The sequence below is a fragment of the Pelodiscus sinensis genome, chromosome 3 (genome assembly GCF_049634645.1).
Source record: "Pelodiscus sinensis isolate JC-2024 chromosome 3, ASM4963464v1, whole genome shotgun sequence".
Taxonomy (NCBI): Eukaryota; Metazoa; Chordata; order Testudines; family Trionychidae; genus Pelodiscus; species Pelodiscus sinensis.
The window spans coordinates 193562376-193575752 of record NC_134713.1 but is presented as its reverse complement, the minus strand read 5'-3'; the positions used below and the strand labels follow the sequence as shown (position 1 = coordinate 193575752).

Genomic DNA, 13377 nt, shown 5'->3' with positions numbered 1-13377 from the left:
GGGCAGCACCTGTCAGAAATGTCAACAGATTGATAAGCACCATTAAGGAAAAAGCTAGTTAATAAAACAGAAAATACCCTAACGCTACCACATAAATCCACGGTGGGCCCACCCCCAGAGCACGGTATGCAGTTTTGGTTGCTGCATCTCAGAAAAGACCTATTTGCATGGGGAAAGGCACAGAGAAGCAGTGAAAATGGGATGGGACTGTTTATACACGAGGAGACAATGAAAAGTCTGGGACCACTGAGAAGAGACGACGGGGACAGGATATGGCAGAGGTCTATAAAATCATGACTGGGGTTGAGAAAGTGAGTCAAGAAGTGTTACTTATCCCATGATGTGCCACGAGTTCTCAACCTGTGGAACTCCTTGCCAGAGGATGCGGTGAAGGCTAGAACTTGAACAGGGTTCAAGAGCGAGCTAGCTAGATTCATGGTGGTTAGGTCCATCCATGGCTTTTAGCCAGGATAGGTAGGAATGATGTCCCTAGTCTCTGTTTCTCTGGAAGTGGGAGACAGGGGAGTGATCATGTGAGGATTCCCTGTTGTGATCCCTTGGTATTGACCACTGTTGGCAGACAGGATACTGGGCTAGATGGACCTTTGGTCTGACCCCGTAGGGCCGTTCTTGTGTTCTTAAGAATGCGGTTGCCCAATTAAATGAACAGGCAGCTGGTTTAAAAGAGCCCTCCGACCGCTCTGAGCCGCTTGTGGGACTCTCGCCGGAGGAGGTTGTGTTGGTGAAAGGGAGAACGGGGTTCAAGCCAGAATTAGGTAAGTTCAGGGAGGACAGGCCCATTAATGGCTGTTAGACAAGGTGGGCAGTGATGCAGCTCCATGCTCCGGTTGTCCCTAAACTTCTTATTAGCAGAAGCTGGGACTGGACGTCAGGGTCAACCCAATGGGAAGTTGACATGGTGGCCAGTTTGCTCATGGGACAGCAGGTCAACCCATAGGAATCAATGGGAGGGTTGCCTGGCGTCCTCTTTGCTCGGTGGCCACCAGGTGAACCTCTGGGGGCGAGGAAAGTGGGGTGGGGGGTAGGGCAGAATCACTCGCTAATTGCCCTGTTCTATTCCTTCCCTCTGAAGTACCTGGGCCTTCTTGCAGTCAGACGACAGGACGCTGGGCTAGATGGGCCTTTAGTCTGACCCAGTCCATCCATTCTTATGTAACCAATGCATGTCATCTTCACTCTGCCACTCCAAACCCTCAGCTGCCTCTAGACCCAAACACGGCTGCTGACTCCCCTCTTCTTTTTCCCAGTTGAGGCAGCTCCTCTCTGAATCCCAAGAACGGCTGGATGCAGCAAAAGCAGAAGCAGAGAAGCAAAGCCAGGAGCTTGCACTGGTAAGAGCGAATTGCTAGATAACCTCTAATCTAACGTCAGGTTTAGGCTTAAAAGTTGTCTCAGTAGAACTATTCTGGCTAGGGGTGTAGTTATTTGTAATGATATTCCACTACAATCTGTAGGGTAGATGCAGCTTTACCAATATAAAGGTGCTTGGACCTACGTCTCTGTAGAGGTTGTCTACATGGGAACATTCAAAACTGATCTGAATTCAGTTTATAAACTGGATTAAGGTCTCCTTTGTGTTCAGGAATCGCTATTCTGATGTAAAGCACTCTAGTGTGGATGAGAGGGAATGGTAGCACTTCAGATACACCAGTACCTCTTTAACTTCACAGCTTTCTAGTGTAGATGAGACCTAATATAGAGACGCTCTAAGGTAGAGTTCAGCAGACTGGGAAGCTGTGATGCTATGGTTGGCCAGAGGAGAAATAGGACTCTGTGACATTGGTGAATTTCCCAGATCGCCATTAAACTCAGCATGGAGTCTGACTTCACCTATGTCCAACCCTAATGTCCATGGAGCTAGCTTACAGGTGGATTTGTATTTTGGAAATGCTGGAGAAGATAGCGAAGGGTTTCCCACCATGCTGTCATGGTTAGCTAGATTTTTCAGGGTTCCAGCTGTGCCAGATGATTCCCAGGCAGGAGCATGACTCTAAGCGGCTTTAAATATATACAGCCCAGACAGGACTTAAAACACATTGTGAAGATATCCCAATGCCAAGGAGTTACCATCCAGCTAAGTGATTCTCTGGGCAGACGGTTCAAAATTATGCGCACACCCAAAGGAATGTTAGAAGAATGTTCAGGTTGCAAAGTCTAGTGCTTGAATTAGGAAATGCCGCTGTAATCTTCCCATTGACTTACTGGGTAAAACTGATCAAGGTAGCTTTAATTCTGGCATTTCCTGGGTTAAGAGTGCTTGATTCTACAACCGGAATTCTGGCATTTCCTGGGTTAATAGTGTTTGATTCTGCAATTGGAATTCTGGCATTTCCTGGGTTAATAGTGTTTGATTCTACAACCGGAATTCTGGCATTTCCTGGGTTAATAGTGTTTGATTCTGCAATTGGAATTCTGGCATTTCCTGGGTTAATAGTGTTTGATTCTACAACCGGAATTCTGGCATTTCCTGGGTTAATAGTGTTTGATTCTGCAATTGGAATTCTGGCATTTCCTGGGTTAATAGTGTTTGATTCTACAACTGGAATTCTGGCATTTCCTGGGTTAATAGTGCTTGATTCTACAACCGGAATTCTGGCATTTCCTGGGTTAATAGTGCTTGATTCTACAACCGGAATTCTGGCATTTCCTGGGTTAATAGTGCTTGATTCTGCAATTGGAATTCTGGCCTTTCCTGGGTTAATAGTGCTTGATTCTGCAATTGGAATTCTGGCATTTCCTGGGTTAATAGTGCTTGATTCTGCAACCGGAATTCTGGCATTTCCTGGGTTAATAGTGCTTGGTTCTGCAACTGGAATTCTGGCATTTCCTGGGTTAATAGTGCTTGATTCTGCAACCGGAATTCTGGCATTTCCTGGGTTAATAGTGTTTGATTCTACAACCGGAATTCTGGCATTTCCTGGGTTAATAGTGCTTGATTCTACAACTGGAATTCTGGCATTTCCTGGGTTAATGGTGCTTGATTCTACAACCGGAATTCTGGCATTTCCTGGGTTAATAGTGCTTGGTTCTGCAACTGGAATTCTGGCATTTCCTGGGTTAATAGTGCTTGGTTCTGCAACTGGAATTCTGGCATTTCCTGGGTTAATAGTGCTTGATTCTACAACCGGAATTCTGGCATTTCCTGGGTTAATAGTGTTTGATTCTACAACCGGAATTCTGGCATTTCCTGGGTTAATAGTGTTTGATTCTACAACCGGAATTCTGGCATTTCCTGGGTTAATAGTGTTTGATTCTACAACCGGAATTCTGGCATTTCCTGGGTTAAGAGTGCTTGATTCTGCAATTGGAATTCTGGCATTTCCTGGGTTAATAGTGCTTGGTTCTGCAACCGGAATTCTGGCCTTTCCTGGGTTAATAGTGCTTGATTCTGCAACCGGAATTCTGGCCTTTTCTGGGTTAATAGTGTTTGATTCTGCAACCGGAATTCTGGCCTTTCCTGGGTTAATAGTGCTTGATTCTGCAACCGGAATTCTGGCCTTTCCTGGGTTAATAGTGCTTGATTCTGCAATTGGAATTCTGGCATTTCCTGGGTTAATAGTGCTTGGTTCTGCAACCGGAATTCTGGCATTTCCTGGGTTAATAGTGCTTGATTCTGCAACCTTAATGTTATTTAAAAGTAGCGTGTCCATCTGTCGAATACCTATGTTCACACGTTCCTTTAGTTCAGGGGTGGGTGCAGGAGCAAAGTGGGAGGTGCGGGGGTCTGGGTGGCATGGGGGAGGCACAAGGCTGGAGTGCCAACACCAGCTTCCCAATCCTGGTGCGGACTCCCAACCTTAGGGACTGGATCAAGGCACGCTGGGTTCCCCACCCCTGCTTTAGTGGTTCCAATTGGATTTGAAGTGGGCTTGCTTCTGGGAGGGATCATGAAGGCATCTGGGGTCACTTAGCTGTCCTTCTGGATCATCTACTGGTAGGAGAAACCTTACTTTGGGTTCTTTTTGGAACTGGTTTTTCTGTAGGTAGGAATTAGTCCTAAATGTCTACAGAGGCTGCCTTGCCTGTCTTGGAACCCATTTGATCAGTGTGATGTGACTCCCCTCTAAGAGGGGGAAATGTTAAGAATTTACGAGTCTTACCACACGTAAGTGTTAAGAAATCATGAATTTGGCTTCAAAATGCCAGACACCAATTAACCAGCGAAGCAGTTGCAGGTATTTGGCGACTCACCGTGCGGCTCTTATCCCAGGACAAGCCTGGTTGTAAAACTTCAAACCCCTGTCTCCATACAAGGCCTCCGTGCAACGTTGCAAATGAGCCACCGTGGAACTCGTGCGCAGAGTGAGCAGAAAAACATGCCGCTTCTCCTGGTAGTAGCCACAGCACTCGTCGGAAATTTGTTCTGCGGCGCAGAAGTGGAGACCACGTAAAAAATGAACGTGGCTAAACAAAGCCAGGCAAGGGGGCTGCGTCCCTGCTCAGATCCACGTTTTGGCCAACGTGGCTTAGAAAAAAGTTGTAGAAAGACCCCATTTAGGACACTTCCCCCCCTCCCATCACTGAAAACCAAGGAGCTGTGCCCCATCCCCCGCTTTGTAGGCGGTTAATAGTGTGTTTGATGCTGTTTCTCTGCCCTTCCGTTGCTATTGTGCTGTGAACGTCACAGCTCCCCGGAGAAGTAAACACCTTACGTGGGATCTGACTGCCAAGTCTAGTGTCTTCCCGATCCATTACAAAATCAGCTGAGCTTGGGAATCGGTCGTTGCACAGATGACTTGTTGGGAGGGCAACATGGAATTTATCAGCCCCGCGCCCTCCCTGTAATGTTACCAACTGTCCATTTACTACCTGCTGTGCTCCAAAAGCATGGACGGGGCCAGGGTCCCAACCCTCCAGCTGGCTCCCCCAGCTCCGATCCTTGTGTTGTCGGAGGAACTCCAGGAAGGAACAGAAATGTGGAGATTCCCCTGCAGGGTCGGGCTCTGTGCATGTGACTCTTCCAGCGGGCTGCGTTAGCAGCAGTGAACATCCCTGCTGGTGGTTCCTGGTGCGGCTTCATCCATACCAGCGAGGCTGCAGCTGTTCTTGGGTCCCTGACTCGGCTCAGATGAACGTGGAACCGTTACTTTTGGGCCGTTTCCGGACGACGTTCTGGGTTTGATCTTTGTGGATCCCTTCTGGGGTTTCCGAAGGAGCACGGTGGACCTGGGGTCTCACACCCTGAGGCAGCTCCGTGAATCTCTCTCCCCAGTCGCTCTGTCGCCCTTCTGTTGACTTCAAAAACCGACGAGTGATCCTGTGGCACCTGAGGGCGTGGCTACACTAGGAAACAATTTCGAAACAACCGAACTTGAAATAATAACTCCCGAAATAACAAAATTGAAATAGCGTGTTTCCACGACGGGGGAGCCTCGGAATTAGTCCGAGGCCGGCTCTGTTAATGTGGACGTGCTACCTTGACTTAGAGCTCCAGGAAACACCGGGGAGTAATTACTTCGAATGACTCTGGAGGGAAGTTGGACATGTCTACACTGGGGAGCTATTTTGAAATAACAAGGTGAGCGTCCCCACTACCAAACCCTTTATTTCAAAATAATCACTCCTGCTTGTAAAGAGGAATAAGCTTATTTCAAAATAGGTCTTTTGGGAGGAATTATTTTGAAATCACTTATTTCAAAACAACCGGAGAGTGTAGACGAAGCCGGGAGTAGTTATTTTGAAATAGCCAGCCTGTTATTTCAAAGTAACGATCTTAGTAGTGTGGATGCTTTGCTTCTTATTTCAAAATAGACCAGGGCTTAGAGACTAATCAAAATAAATAGACTCATGAGCTTTTGTGGGTAAAACCCACTTCACCAGATGAATCGGCGTGGAACTAAGAGACCAGCTGATGGATTCCCGCTTCATACGGCTAAATGCTGTGCCTTGCATGTTAAAAAGAAATCTCAGAGGGTTATTAGCCGTGTCAGTCTGTAACTTTAAAAACTGTGAAAAGCTTTTTCAGCCCCCTCTGAGACATCTGTTGGCTTGCTCAGGCCGCAGACCAAGTCGGATTGCAGCGAGGAGCGTTTTCCATTGGCCTCCCTCTCTGCCTCGATGCTTCTCCCGCCCTGTGACTGAGCCAGGCTTGCTGGTCCTTGTTTCAGGTCAGGCAGCAGTTGAGGGAAATGAAGAGCCAAGTGCCCGATGGAGAAGCAGCTGGGTCGCAGGCTGACCCAAGCGAGCGCGAGCCCCTCGAGGTTAGGGCGGTGAGACCCCTGCATGCTAAGGCACCGATTTAACACCTGTTGGCACCTGCATGATAATTGTAGCATCACTGATGCCTGTGGATGTGTGTGTTCTGCTGTCGCTGTCGGGCTTCTCTCCAGGGGGGAATTTCCTGAGCTAGAGGAGGGAGGAGAACAAGCATCACGTAACCAATATTTTCACCATGGCCTATTTGTTAGAGAGGCTTAAAAAAACACCCACTTCCTTTTGGGAGTTCTAGTGGGCCCCGTTACGCTAGGTGCTGTACAGAAACCTAGTAAGCCATTTGCCCTCGTTTTTTTTATCCATGTGCAGAATAAATGTGATGTGCACCGATGCGTGTGCAGACGTGTACCACCAGGAGAAACTCGTGCCGCCGGCAGTGGGTGCTCTGCTAATCCGCTGGGCGGCACTGGAGTCTCTCCTGGGTGGCTCGCCAAGCACTCCTCTAGTAAGAGACACCACACAGGGTGAGCAGATGCGGGGGGAGTGGTGAGGTGACTTGCCCAGGTCCTACGGGAAGTCTGTGGCAGGGCCGGCAGTTCAGCCCTGGTCTCTGGAGTCCAAGCCCCCAGTGCCTTCCCTGGGAGACCATCCCCTGATAGGTCCGAGGAGGGGTGAGATCTGGCTTGGATTAGTGCTGTCTGCTCCTGACCCCCCTTGTTAGGTGAGAGTGGACTGGCCCCTGGCTGAGCAGCAGCACGGTCTGCTTCTGGCACCCAGGGGTTCTCCGGCATCACTGCACCACCAGCCCCTCCCAGCGATGACAAACTCCTGCACGACCCCAGGAGGGGGCCGAAGCCTGAGCCAGCCTGAGCTGGGGGTGTGGGGCCCTAAGGCCCCAGCCTAGTTGGGGGCCTGTAACTTGAGCCCCGCTACCCAGGGTTGAAACCCTCAGTATCAGCCTAGGGCTTGGGCTCTGACCTCAGGCCCTGCAAGTCTAAAGCCAGCCCCAGTGACCCCATTAAAATGCGGTCGTGACCCACTTCGGGGGCCCGACCCACAGCTGGAGAGCCACTGCCTGAAGGGATCCGGGCTCAGAAGCTGGACGGGCAGGACGTCCTGCAGCGTCGATGCGTTGGGGCCTTGAAGAGAGGGAATCCATCCCGCTGCCTTCCATAGCCTGTCCCCGGCCGGCTTCCCGGGGAGCTGCCTTGCCTACTCGCGGGGAGGGCTGTCCGCACGGGAGGCCTTCGAGGATGGAGAGAAGCGAACTTGTTGGGCTCAGGCTCAGTGTGCCCGGAGGGGGAAGGACTTTGGGCAGGACCGAGTTGCTAAATCACTAACCTGCGTTGGGTTCCAGGAATTAACCAGGCGTCTTTCAGCCTCCTGTGTCTCTGCTCAGTCGCTTACTGCGGGCTGCGTTCTCTGCTCTTTGGGCCCTAACCCTCTCGGGTGGAGCTTTCCCCAAGGGGCCGGGTGATGGGGGCGTCACTTCACTCGTGGCCTTTGCCTCTGGCTCCAGATCAGATAGCTGGGGCTGGAACCGGGGTGGGATCTAGCGCCCAACCGGCAGACACAGGAAGTGTCAGTCGGCTGGCTAGAGATTTCCTTGGGCTTGATCTTGGAAGGGGTTCGAGGCTAGAAGCAGGGCCCGGCGGCTCCCTTTGGGGAAAGCTCTAGGGTCTGTCTCCGTGTAGCAGGCTTCAGCGTCCTTGTCCGGGCCAGTTGGCCTTTCCGACGTGACTGATTCACTTTGCTTTTGGCAGCTGAAGGCGCAGCTGGAGCAGACGGAAGCCAACTTGGAGAGCGAGCAGGCCCGGCGGCAGAAGCTAGCGCTGGAATTCGAAGAAGTGAGTGCAGATCTGCGCGGGCAGGGGCCCTGCTGTCTGCGGCAAGGCCTCGGTGGCTTCGCTTCCCTGCAGACGGGAGGCCTGGGTGTCTCCACCCCTGGCGGAGGAAAGGCGCGTCGATCGCCGCGATCACTACAGAGGGGCATTCAGGACGCTGCCTCTTCCGAGCTGGGAATAGGGGTGGGATTGCAGGAGGGCCAAGTAGATGGTCATAATCCCTTTTGGCCTTGTGTCTATCCCTATTATTGACTAAAACTGAAAGCCACAAGCTTGGCCCTTTAATTACCTTTTGCCTGTTGTCAATAGGGTTGCCAGGTGTCTGGTATTTGCGGCTTCTGTCCGGTTAAAAAAACCAGAAAATAGCAGACATGTAAAATGTGAGGTATTTTCTGTTTTTCTTGGAAGGCCAGTTGGAACATTCTTCCTCTGCCGCGCCTGGTAGGGCCAGGGGGATTTAAAGGTGCTTTTTCCTTGTGTGCACGTGCGTGTGCAGGTTTTTTTCCTCCCTCAACTTTGGAAGAAGTGTGGTTTTTTTTTTTCTTTTTTTTTGGAGGGTGGGGGGGCTCAACCAGGATCAGTATTTTTTGTGAAACTATCTGGCAACCCTCGTTGTCAAATGCTGGGAGCAACCCAATGAAAGTTACTTTAAATAATGACGTGCTGTCTCCTCTCCTCTCCTCTCCTCTCCCCTCCCCGCCCGCTTTGGGTTTTGCGTCTGTAGCAGGGCTCACTGGTTTTGAACCTAAACGCAGCGGCTTGCGCCTGCAGGACTAGAACTGTAGCAAAAAGGCGACGTTTCCCAAACACGTCTCCCTTCGCTTGTTGCCAAGTGTCCTGTTCTTGCCACCCCGACAGCAAAGTGACAATGCCAAAGAGCTCGCAGGTGCCACTTGCTAATGGCCAGTCGTGGTCTTGGTTGGCACACGTGAAGGGCCTGGCGCTGCAGTAGCAAACGCTGAGGCATGTTGGGGTGCTGGCCAGTGCTTGTTCTGGAGATGCCTTTTTGCCTCCAGGTGGGAGCTGGCCGGTGTTCTCCAAGCGACAGGCCTTTCATCTTGGGGTCCCCAAGCCGGACATTTTAAAGGGGCGGGTGCTTGGCGCTCTGACAGTTTGGGGGTCCCTTTGGACGGTTTCACGTTAGGCCCCAGAGTCGCAAGTCACTCCCGAAAATTTCAGCCGGCTTGGCCTGCCTCGCAGGACTGAACTCTGTCCGCAGGGTTTTGCTAGCCGGTTTCGCCACGTGCGTTGGGTCTTTTTCTCCTCGCTAAAATCTTTGGGACTCCCTCTGTGCACAGGTAACGGGTACTTACTGGGTAACAGTTAACCTCTAGCCTGCTTTTGTTGGGGTTCCCTACAGGACTCCCCCAATCTGCTGGGGGGTGGGCTCTCCTAGGAGAGGCGTGTGTATTTATTTTAAAGCAGTGCTACAGAAAAGTGCAGAACCAGCTTGAATGTAGCCACTGGGAGCCGGGCCTGTGAATGGGCTGAGAGCTGGGGCAGGCCGGCTGATTCATGCTCCGTTGCTACCGGGGAAGATGCTGCAATGGCCGGCGCGTGGGCTGGGTGAGGGGCAGGATGCAGGACTGCGGCGGGAGCCGATGCTCGCCGGTCCGTGCTGGCGTGAAAGGAGGGCTCTCTGGAAAGGCGGCCACTTTCCGAGCGGCACCCCAACATGGCTGCCGAGGGGCCTTTAAAACTTCCGGAGCCTGGGGGGGACCTGACCTCTGCAATTCCCCAACCCGCAGGCCCAGGCCTCGGTGTGCAGCCTGCAGGCCGAACTGGAGTCGCTGAGAGCGGCGGGCCACGCGGCGTCCTCGGACACGGAGGAGGCTCAGCAGCTGAGGGTGAGTCCCCGCCCCGCCCCGCCCGCCGTGGCCAGGAGGGCGAAGGGCGCTCGAAGCCAGACTCGGGGCTGGTCCCTCTGCGGCGCCGGTGGCAGCGTGGGGCCAGCGCAGGCGGGCGCGAGTTCTCCAGCAGCCCTTTGGGGGCCTGGCCTTGTGAACGAGGCCGCTGCGGGGCCAGCTGGGATCCACGAAGTGGGTGTCTTGGTCCCCATGGCAACCCCAGCCTCTGAGACAGCCCAGAGCCGGTCCCAGCCCTCGGCCCAAGCCGTGCAGCGTTCGCTGTGCCTGGAGGGGGCACGTTCGCCCCGCTAGGGGAGGGAAGCCAGGCATGGGGTAGTCGCTGGGGCATCAGGCCCTGTGGCCTGGAAGGGGCGAGCGAATCAGACTCCGGGCCGGCTTTTCCTCTCAACCCTGGCAACAGGCGTGGCAGGTTTGGGGGTGAGTCCAGCCCCGTCTTGCCCCTTGCCAACGGACCATGGCACGAGTGGGGAAGGGAAACCGGCAGGGAAGGTGCAGCTTTGCCGTTGGTGGCTAGTGATGAATCACTTCTAGGGAAGTGATTATTCCCCTTTATTCGGTGCTGGTGAGGCCACATCTGGAGAACTGCATCCAGTTCTGGGCCCCCCCTACAGAAAGGATGTGGACGCATTGGAGAGGGTCCAGCGGAGGGCAACCAAAATGATTCGGGGGCTGGAGCACATGACATGCGAGGAGAGGCTGAGGGATTTGAGCTTATTTAGTCTGCAGAAGAGAAGAGTGAGGGGGGATTTGATAGCAGCCTCCAACTTCCTGAAGGGGGGTTCCAGAGAGGCTGGAGAGAGGCTGTTCTCAGTGAGGGCAGAACAAGGAGCAATGGGCTCCAGTTGCTGTGGGGGAGGTCTAGGTTGGATATTAGGAAAAACTATTTCCCTAGGAGGGTGGGAAGCGCTGGAGGTTCCCTAGGGAGCTGGTGGAATCTCCATCCCTAGAGGTTTTGAAGTCTCGGCTTGACAAAGCCCTGGCTGGGTTGATTGAGTTGGGGTTGGTCCTGCTTTGGGCAGGAGGCTGGACTTGATCTTCTGAGGTCTCTTCCAGCCCTCGGATCCTAGTGACTGACAACCAGCGTGTCCTCCTCACACACCAGTCAGATTCACACGGGAAGGAACGGGGCCTTTGACTGTGCTGGACGGGGCCAGCCAATGCTTTCGCCCCATCACAGAAGGTGGCGAGGCAATTGGTGGGGAGACAAAGGGATCGTAAGATTGATTCCATGTCCCTACATAGAGACTGTCATGAAGGGCACCTGGCCTGTGATGAGGTGGGGAGGAAGGAGGAGAAAGCAAAGCTATGGCACCATCCCACTGCAAACACCTCACCGGCGTGGGAAGGGGGGTCTGTGGGAGTGGCTTATGAACGCTGTGGCCCACGTGCCCCGTAAACGGTTGTGATCCAACGATGGCAAATCCTAGTCGACTTCGCTTGTGCGCAGGAAAGGCTCGAAAAGGAGAAGAAGCTAACGAAGGACTTGGGACAGGCCGCTACCAAACTGCAAGAGCTACTGAAGATCACCCAGGGACAACTGGCCAAGGAAAGAGAGGCAGCGAAGAAATTGAAAGGACAGCTTCAAGAAACGGTATCGCGTCTCGCTCTTCCAGTGGAACGGAAAGGGGGGAGGTGAAATGCCCCCTGGCAGAACCGAACCGGGCACCTCGGTACAGGAGCTGCTACAGCTTGAGCTAGAAAGGCAGCTAGAGCTCAGCTAAGGCTGTAGAGCAGCAGTTCCCAACCTCTTCCAGACGGGGATCCATTTTGACAATTCAGGAAGACTTGGTGACCTATGCAATTCAAAGACGGGAGAAGAGGGGGCAGAGCTACTTGGGGGGGACAGCTGGCGACCCTTTTGAAATGTAATGGTGACCCATATTTGGGTCCCGACCCATAGGTTGGGAAACCCTGTTGTAGAGCAATCTCTCTCTCTCTCTCTCTTTCTCTCTCTGAGGTCTAAGAGCCACTACACCACACCCAGCAGGTGTGTGGGTGACACAGGTAGAGCCAGAAAGTGTAACCAAAACCCTGCCTCAGTGGCTACGCGCTGCATAGACGAAGGAAGGGACAGTCCTGGCCCCGGACACCTTCCCTTTGAATAGTCAACTCAACAGGTGGGGAGCTGAGATGCAGTGACCCAGATTTCCTCAGTCCCACCCCAGTGCTTTAACCATTGGTCCGCCCTGCCTCCGTGATGCTCGCAGAGGTCTTGCAAGCATGCGCGTGATGTACAAAACTGGGAGCTTGTCGAGAGGCGCTCCCCAGACGCTGCCCGAGCTGATCTTAGCTGTGGCAGAGCCTAGAGCAGAGACGTCCCACATCCCCTTCCCAGCTTTGTCCGCCCAATGCTGGCCAAGGTGACCGTGGTGTCTGCTGTGGTGGAGTAGCCATGCAGGTTCTAGGAGATGAGAGACCGCGGGTGAGGTAACTTCTCTTATTGGACCGACTCCGGCGAGTGAACGAGAAGAGCCCCTGAGCTCCACAGAGCGGCTCTCCAGGGCTAAGGATCAGAGGGGGAGCCGTGTTAGTCTGGATCTGCAAAAGCGACAAGGGGTCCTGTGGCACTTTATAGATTAGCAGGTTTATTGGAGCATAAGCTTTTGTGGGCAAAGACCCACTTCGTCAGATGCATGCAGTGGAAATTCCAGAGGCAGGCATAAATATACAGGCGAAAGAATAAGGCTCAGAGAAACCACTGAGCTACCGTTCATCTGCAAATTTGACCCCGTCAGTTCAGGATTAAAGAAAGACTGTGACTGGCTGGCTAGCCAAGTACAAAAGCAGTTTCTCCTCTCTTGGTGTTCACACCTCCACACCAGCTGCTAGAAGTGGGCCTCATCCTCCCTGACTGAATTAACCTCGTTATCTCTAGCCTTATTCTTGACTACTAGCCAATAGCCCGTCATAAGATGGGATTTTCGGGGCTCTCTTCCACGTCCGTCTCTCTCTCTCTCTTTCTTTCTTCCTCCTACTGCCTCCCCATCTCTCTCTCAGCTCTCCTCCACCTCCTGCCTCTCTCTCCATCTCTCTCTTTCTCTTCTCCTGCCTCTCACTTTCTCTTTCTCTTCTCCTCCCCCTCCTGTCTCTCATTCGGGGGACCATGGAGCCCAAATGGCTGGTTGGGCTCCGCGCACACGCAAGCGGCCTTTTGGGCACCGTGCTCCCCGTGCTGCCTGGGGAGCGCGGAGTCCAAACAGCTGCTTGCGCCTCTCGCTCCCCGTACAGCCGCCCGATTGAGCGGCACAGAAGTTAGCGGCGGGAGGCAAAGGACGTGACTGAGGCAACAGCGCCGCCCAGAGGGAACAGCCAGCATTTCGGCGTCAGAGTCACAGACATTGGGCTACTATATAGATGATAACGGACCCCCATGCAGGGTTGCCGGCTCTCGGTCCAGGCCAGCTGGGAAAGTGGCTGGCTTCCACTTCTGGCCCTGCACAGGCTGGGAGCAGCTGGCTGGAACGGCCCTGGCCCGTGGGGGTGGGAGGAGA

At 53.2% G+C, this 13377-nt stretch overlaps 1 protein-coding gene across 6 annotated transcripts in view; it reads left to right on the top strand.

The window, feature by feature from the left end:
• Positions 1-13377, top strand: part of RRBP1 (ribosome binding protein 1) — a 62538-nt gene that overhangs the window by 48353 nt on the left and 808 nt on the right. For 5 of the 6 annotated variants that reach the window (XM_075925745.1, XM_075925744.1, XM_075925746.1 and 2 more), the window contains 5 exons: positions 1269-1352; positions 6129-6221; positions 7938-8021; positions 9767-9865; positions 11334-11477. In XM_075925745.1, the coding sequence (XP_075781860.1) occupies positions 1269-1352; positions 6129-6221; positions 7938-8021; positions 9767-9865; positions 11334-11477 (504 nt within the window). The remainder of the gene's footprint in view (positions 1-1268; positions 1353-6128; positions 6222-7937; positions 8022-9766; positions 9866-11333; positions 11478-13377) is intronic. The other variant, XM_075925749.1, reaches the window with a different exon arrangement.